Source organism: Charadrius vociferus, unplaced genomic scaffold (assembly GCF_000708025.1).
Source record: "Charadrius vociferus isolate BGI_N301 unplaced genomic scaffold, ASM70802v2 scaffold337, whole genome shotgun sequence".
In the NCBI taxonomy this organism is placed as follows: Eukaryota; Metazoa; Chordata; class Aves; order Charadriiformes; family Charadriidae; genus Charadrius; species Charadrius vociferus.
Genome location: NW_009649049.1, coordinates 1 through 7,650, shown reverse-complemented (window position 1 = coordinate 7,650; position 7,650 = coordinate 1). Strand labels below are relative to the sequence as shown.

The window sequence follows — 7,650 nt, the reverse complement described above, 5'->3', positions numbered from 1 at the left end:
GTAAGGTCACTGCTGTTACAGATTTATACCATAAGCCAAATGACTCCAAAAGAGTTGTTCAGTTGAGCTGAAATCCAGTTTATTGTGTCACACTCTAAAGAGAAAACTCTTCCTTTCTAATCTTTCTGAATGTTCGGCTCGGATGCTAGAATGAATTAAAAGCCTGATTTTTCACTGGTATGGATGAGGCAAAGAAGTCTGACAGCCTGGGGAAGAGAAATAACACTTCCCAACTCCCATCCTAGGTCTTGTCCTTGTCATTATGGACCTGGATCACCATCCTTACAGTGACAGATACACAAAAACTGAACTCATGAGAGGAAAGAACCGAGTTGGTTCCATTTTCTTTCTAAGCAGCTATTTAACTTCTGTTGGAAATACTGTGGTCTGAAAGGCAACAGCAGCATCTCAACCAATCCTCAGAGAACATAACACGCTTTCAAGCACAGCATTGGAAGTGATCTGCAGATCCCTCTTTCTGACCGGGTCTAAGATCAATTCTCTGTCATGTGCTTCCAGCACACTCAGGGAAATTACTGACAGCTTTTAGATCATGGTGCTCCTCATGGGATCAAGTGGCTGGGGAGAGACAGAAAGAAAGAAAGTAAAGTTGCATAGATACATGTCGCGTTTTCAGCCTGAAACTAGAGAAGCGTTTTAAAAGGGAAAACTCAAGTAAGTTAAAAATAACGTTGAGTGAAATTAAAGTGCAAAGTACAAAAGGAAATTAAGGTATTATACTGGGTGTGGTATTGAATTTTGTACCCGTTGGGGTTGGGTTTCCTACATACACTGGGCATGTTACTGTTTTTTGTAGCTGTCCAAGCAGAACTCTTCAGCACCGAGCACCTCACTGCAGTTTCTGACTTTCTAGGTGACCATGGGTACCGAATATGAAAAAGATCATATCAAAAAGCTGCAGGAGCAGCGTATGTCCATGCAAAAGAAAACCTTCACCAACTGGATGAACAATGTTTTCTTCAGGAATAATGTAGGTAGTTACTTCAATTTGTGGATTTTTCTTCTGGTTTTTATTTTATTTATTTCACCCACTGTATTATTTTTTTTAAGTTCTTTTTTACGTCTTTTTCCTGAGTGTTGTCATTACACATATATGCAAGCAAGGAAGTCTTTGACTAACCAGAGTGCTCCAGCCTGTATCTTTTACCTTACATCTGCCTGCATTGCCCATGTTACCAGTCTTCCCTGAAATCAGGGTTCACTTTGGTAGGTTTTTATAACCCGGTCATATTGTGATGTCCACTTGGTGATCATCTTAAAGGAAGATCTTGATTTGATCTTCTTTTTCCTATAAGTAAAGTATCTTCAGAATCTGTATTTCCCCAAACAATGCTCAATTTTTAATTGCCTGGCCAAAGTTTAAGACTTTGTGCTTTGCCTGATCTGTCCAGCTTGAGTTGCTGCTCAATGACTCTGAAAAAGTTGCCTCAAGTCTAGCAATTTCAGACATACTACTATGCAAGTACAGACCAGTTTGTTTTCAGTAAGTCTCAGACTTCCAAAAAGCTTCAGAACTAGCATACAGTTGATTTATGTGTGTAAGATAACTCCAACATATTCCAAAATTCTCCAGACTTACTGCAGATAAACTCATTCCTGGCATAAATGAGTTGTGTCACAGTAGGGAATGACATCATTCAAAACCATTTCCCTTTTCTAGAGTCTGTAGTTGATATTAATGAAAATGGACCTTGGTGACAGCAAGCAGGACCAGGCCTCTTGGTTCCATTCTAGCTCACCATTATTGTATGTTGTTTCAGTACTAGAAGCATTTTTTTCAGTGTAATGTTCTTTCAGGGTAATGTTTCAAGTGAGTGATTGGTGCAAAGGCAGCCTCAGAGCTCAACAAACTTTTAAATTTGTTTTTCTTACCATGAGAGAACTGCAAAATGCATTCTCATTTTGCCACCTGCAGATACTTAGGGTTTTATGGTCTAGGAAATTATTTCTGTCTAGCTACAGATAAATACATATATACTTTCTCATATTAAAAAAACCTTCAAGTTCAAAGATTAAAATGTCAGTCTTAACTGCCTGCACAGTACTTGTTTGTGTATCATAAAAGTATGGGGAAAAAAGCCTGCGAGAGCTTTCCAAACCATATACGGTAAGAAATGGTGCAGAGACTGACAGCTTATCTAGGTCTTCTCAGCAATGTAGTTTCAGCTTTTCAACACACACTTTAACGTGATTGGATCATACTACAGGACACTGCAGTATTCTCAGCTGCACTGTTGACTACTTCGAGTCTAGCACTAAGGATGCTATTGGATTGAATTTGTTAAGCAATGTGATTGGCATCTTTATGAAAAGAATGATGCAACAAAGCTTTTAAAACTATTGCTGGGTGAGGCGTAAAGCAGATATATGAAGACCATCTCTTTACAAATTTAAAGAGAACTGTTCTTCATTTATAGAAGTGTCATGGAATGTAATAGCTTTAACTTTTTTCATGGTAGTGTACCGTAGGCAGAGTTTTAAGTTTATTTAATACGCAAAAAGAAATAATTGGCAACTAAACAGGGAGTTTTTCATGGAGATAATCAGTCAGAGAAAGTTGTAAATTCTTGCTCTGCATACAGTACAGACCTAAAGTATCTTTGAATGGCTTTTACACTTTCAGTGTTTTCTTTCTCTAGAGAAAAGATCTGTTAAACTGATTAATAATTGGTCAGGAATGAAAAAATGCATGCCTATTACTCATCCTTTTTCCCCCCCGTTCATGTAGCTATTCTCTGAATTAAAACAGCTACTACTTAACTTCAGATTTTTTATTTTTTTTTTCTGAAGACAAAAAGATTATTTACTGTGATTTCAAAATCACAGTAAATTATTGTCGAGTGTGTGGTATGGTTTTAATGTCACTTCTTGATGGCTGGTGGCATAAGGCCAAAAGGAAACGCCCAAAGCAAGTTCTTGTTAGGTCAGAGTACACACTGTGTCATGTTGTACCACCTAAGCACTGGCTGACCTCACTACTGGCAGAAATATACACTTTGTAAAAAGATCTTAATCTTTCACTTAGTGTGAGACCCTGGCTAAAAACATGGAGACTTTGGGTGGTAGCGCAGGTCTAAGCAGGATGTAACAGACTTTGCTGAGAGTATGGAGTAAAAACTGAGTCATTGGATGGGCCTATCAGCTCAATTTTTAAATTAAGTGCATTGCTTAGAATAAAAAGTTGAAAACACTCACTTGAATTGAACTAAAAAATGTCAGCGCTTCCAAATTGGTTGATTTTGAAAATGCTAAATTATTTTATATTTTTCAAAATCTCCTGCTTTTTTCTTTATTTGCTAGTTGTGGGGGGTTTTGTTGGTTGTTTTTTGTTGTTTTTTTTTTTTTTTACTTTACTTTTTTTTACTCTCATAAATAATGTCAGTCCTCCTGCAAATGCATTTTTTGTGAATTAATATTCATCACTTCTCACAAGTGCACTGACGTACAGAAGACTCAGTGGAACAGCAAGACTCTGTTGTTTGTTTAGTATTAGAAGTAGAGGGTTCTGTGGGCCAAATGTTCAGCCAGAGTCACTATTGTCTGACTGGTCTTTGCAGGTAAAGGTTGAGATACAAGATATTTACACAGACTTGAAAGATGGCATCTCTCTCATGCAACTCTTGGAGCTGCTCTCTGGAGAAACTTTGCCCAAACCAAATCGGGGAAAGATGAGAGTGCATTTTCTAGAGAACAACAGCAAAGCCATCTCATTTCTAAAATCCAAGGTAAGTCAATATTGATATTAGAGATCACAATAGCTTATGTATCTTACTAATTATTGTAGTATGTTCATTATGATTTCCTCCTCTATACACAAAAAGATATTCTTTGAAGACAGGCCAGGGGTTTTACTAAAAGAAAAAAAAAAATCATCAGATTTGAATTTCTATGTTCTTTGAGTAACCTGACTTATAAACAGCTAATGTTCCCCCCAAACAAGTCACACCTAAATGAAAATGTACGTTATTTCTATATCTTTCTAGATGTTATGTTTTCTGAGATACTGGGGGAGAGCAAACATCACTAGGCAAAGGTGAAGGTACATGGTATAAAAATTGAGATTTTTAGAGCTCTAACAGTTTCAGCAAGTCATTGCAGTGATTTTATTTATCCCAGTCGTGCATCCTCATTTCAGCTACAAGTTAGTATGCCGTTTCTTTTCCGAGCAAACAATTTATTGTAGACCTCTCGGGAAAACCATCACACAAAACTCTGTGCTATGAATTCAAAAGGAGCAGAGGGGTTTCATAGCAGTAGATGTGGGAAACTATATAATGTCTAGATTTTTTGCTAATTACAAAACAAATGCAATACAGCATGGGGCTCCAGCTGACACATGCCTGCTAAGGGTACGCACTGCGTAAGGCCCAGTGGTATGTGTACATCCAGGCTCTGCCAGCTGGACCAGCCAAACATTGCTTGTCACGTGAGTCCACTCTCCAGAAAGGGGATCATGCAGATAGCAGGAGCCAGTATAGCATGCTCAGACTTCTTGAAGAGATACCGCCTCCTGGGCATAAACTACAATCCTGCTTGCTGCTTAAGTAATAGTGGAGAAGGTACCATGGTTTGTTTAGTGGAATGTTTGTACAGTTTGGTGAGTCCAAGAGCTATATGCTGACTAGCTGGCTGGAGTTTGACCTGCCAATGGTCCTTTGGAGGAAAGGAGCAGTTATAGCCTTATAGGAACTTTAAATCTTTGAGACCACCATCCCTTTGTCAAGCTTTTGCTGAAACTCATCCTTGGTGCGTGTGAGAGCTAGGGCGTGAACATGGGAGCTCCCAGGTGTATAGACAAATGAAGAGATCACATAAAATGTGTTTCCTTAAGAAAACAACCTGAACACCCTCTTCAATAACAATTTGTTACACAAATAAATCCTTCAGAGAGCTGGACATGAGTACTTTCATGCTGAATGGATATTGGTTTTTTAGCAGGTACAAATAAAAGTGATTGGTCCTGAGAATATCGTAGATGGTGACAGAACCTTAATCCTGGGACTTATTTGGATCATTATACTTCGATTTCAGATTTCATCTATCAAACTTGATAAGGTAAAACAGTGTATTTGTCTTTTTGCCTAATCAGAGTATTTCAGAGACTTTGTAGAGTTTCAGGCAGGCAAGGACCATTTTGATGATGTTTCCTGCCCATTTTGATCATGCAGATCTTATAATATTACCGTTACTCAGCCAGCAATTTATACATTTCTAAAGCCAGCAATTGAATCCATTTTATAGTTTCTCAAAGAGACAGAAAACAGTAACTTGGAGATAGATAGAATATTCATGTTCCTCACTCTCTTCTACAAACTTTTTACTGGCTTTTGACTCCAGAAAGAATTTCTCTGACAACAGTTCTCTCTAGATTTGAACTGCATGCTGCTCCTTTGCTCTTTCTATGAAGAAAAGTTTTCTTATTTAAATTATTTAAGAGTTACACTAAGTACCTGGAAGATAAGATCCTATGAAGGCATTATGAAATCAATGTTAATAATTTCTAACATTAGACCTGGATACATTATATTTTGTTTCTGAGTTCACAGCCTAAGGAAACAAATAAACTGACCTTTGATTTCCACTTGATTTCTACAAACCTTGCAGAAGAGAAACATTTCGAAACTTTTTAACACCTGCATTTCATGTTATAATTTCTGAGTTCATTTGATTCACTTTTACTTTAACAGAAAACTTCTGCTTTCATGTTAAATCATTCTCCCTTCATGGCAGATACAGTCTGCAAGTTATGGGTTTGAGGGAATTTGTGAATAGGACAGAAGTAATACAAAGTGATCTTTGGGAACATAAGCGTAACCCCACTGATGCTACTTCCATATAGCATTCACACTGGTTTTTCTTTTCCCTGTTCTCTTCACAGGAAGAATTTGGAGGCAGAGCTGATGTTCTATTTGCCAATGAAGCCTTGCTACTCTGGTGTCAGCATAAAACTGCCAGCTATTCCAATGTGAATGTGAAGGACTTCTCCAAGAGCTGGAGTGATGGGCTGGCCTTCAACGCACTCATACATGCTCACAGGTAAGATCTGATGGATCAGTTCAGGAGGAGTTGCTCATTGCTGTTTCTAGCTCTAGCACAAGTTGTTCTAGGGTCTGAATTACAAGTATTTGTCAAAAAACTGTCAAATTCTCTCTTTGCCCTTTCTCATTGAAGACTCTCCTTTCTTAAATGGATATTCTCTCTCTGAGGAAGGAAAGACCAAAAGCTCGTGCCTGGTAGTTCCTTTTATTGGGCATAAAATCGAATTTCCAAGGGTATATCACACATCTGAACAATGCTGCCCATTATTTGGTCTTAGCCCCTCAGTCATGTTCCCATTGCTCTTTTTCAAAAGTTATTATTTAAGACTGGTTTTATTGTATGAACTCTGTGAGCGTGTATACCTTCTGGTTCAATTGTAACAGAGTAAGCGACCTCTCAATCTCTTTCTTTCTCCCTTCTCTGGCCCTTTGAAAAAGTGTGAAGAAAACAGCTAAAGGCAGGAGGGAGAAACCACTTGGGAGAACCTTCAACATTTCTTTCCCATTAACAGTTATGCTACATCTTCTGGCAGGATACCATAGAGGGATCCTGTGACTTCCCCAACTGGGAGCCACCTCCCTTTTCAGAATTGCCTTTCTAGTGCCCTTTGGTTTTCACCCACTGGTGAAGAGGAGAAACAAATGAAGGGCAGAGATTTGGTGGGAGTGGTACTTCAGTTTCGTAAGGGACAATTTTCTTCCTGTTATGTAGGCAAGGGCGATGCTCTTGAATGAAGCTCAGGGTCAGACAGAGTAATTTCAGTGTTAATGTCACATTCTTTACTCTAATAAACAGTTTATGGTTCATAATCTGAAAGAACTTATGACAAACATAAATCTATCTTCCACTCCACGCCCTGCTCTTCTCTTTGCCCAGGCCTGATCTTATCCACTATAGCTCACTGCGGCAGGACCAGCCCATCAAAAACCTGAACAATGCCTTCGATGTTGCTGAGAAAGAGCTAGGAATCAGCAAACTGCTTGATGCTGAGGATGTGGCAGTACCCTACCCAGATGAGAGATCCATCATGACTTATGTTTCACTCTATTACCACTACTTCTCCAGAATGAAACAAGGACAAACAATACAAAAACGACTTACCAAAGTAAGTGTGTTGCTTTCCTCAGAAGCTAAAAGTTGCATAAGCAAAGCTAAATTTATGTTGGAAATGTGGGGTTTTTTGTTCAAGCTCGACTTCAAATCACTCAAATTGATTCAAATGGCACAGCCATTTGAAAGACCTTTTATCGTCACTTGAATCTTGAGAAGTGTCTGTAGATTCCCTGATCTTTAAAGGGAATTGCATTTATCTCACTGAAAATCAATCTCTTTTTGACTTCACAGTTCCTGTTTGAGAACTGATGTCATTCCAAGGCAGCTTGAGGCATACAGATCTCATTAATCTTGGGAGGATTACTGCTTGGCAAAAGCAGACCTAGTCAACAATTTTCTGATTTAATAGGAAAGATAATCCCTTATTCTATGAGACTACTAGGATTTTCATTTCCTGTGAAAGTCCTCATTCTTTGTTTCTAGCTCCTTAGCCAGGTACAATATGCAAAATGCACAAAAACTTCTGAAAAAAAAAAA

At 38.4% G+C, this 7,650-nt stretch overlaps 1 protein-coding gene across 1 annotated transcript; it reads left to right on the top strand.

Moving 5' to 3' along the window:
- Positions 1-880: 880 nt before the first annotated feature.
- On the top strand, positions 881-7,165 carry LOC104289077 (spectrin beta chain, non-erythrocytic 5-like; the record flags this gene model as incomplete). The annotated part of the gene is made up of 5 exons (XM_009887974.1): positions 881-991; positions 3,579-3,746; positions 4,957-5,086; positions 5,919-6,057; positions 6,937-7,165. Coding segments are annotated over exons 1-5 (777 nt in total), but the record flags the coding sequence as incomplete, so codon positions are not given.
- Between the last annotated feature and the right edge of the window lie 485 nt (positions 7,166-7,650).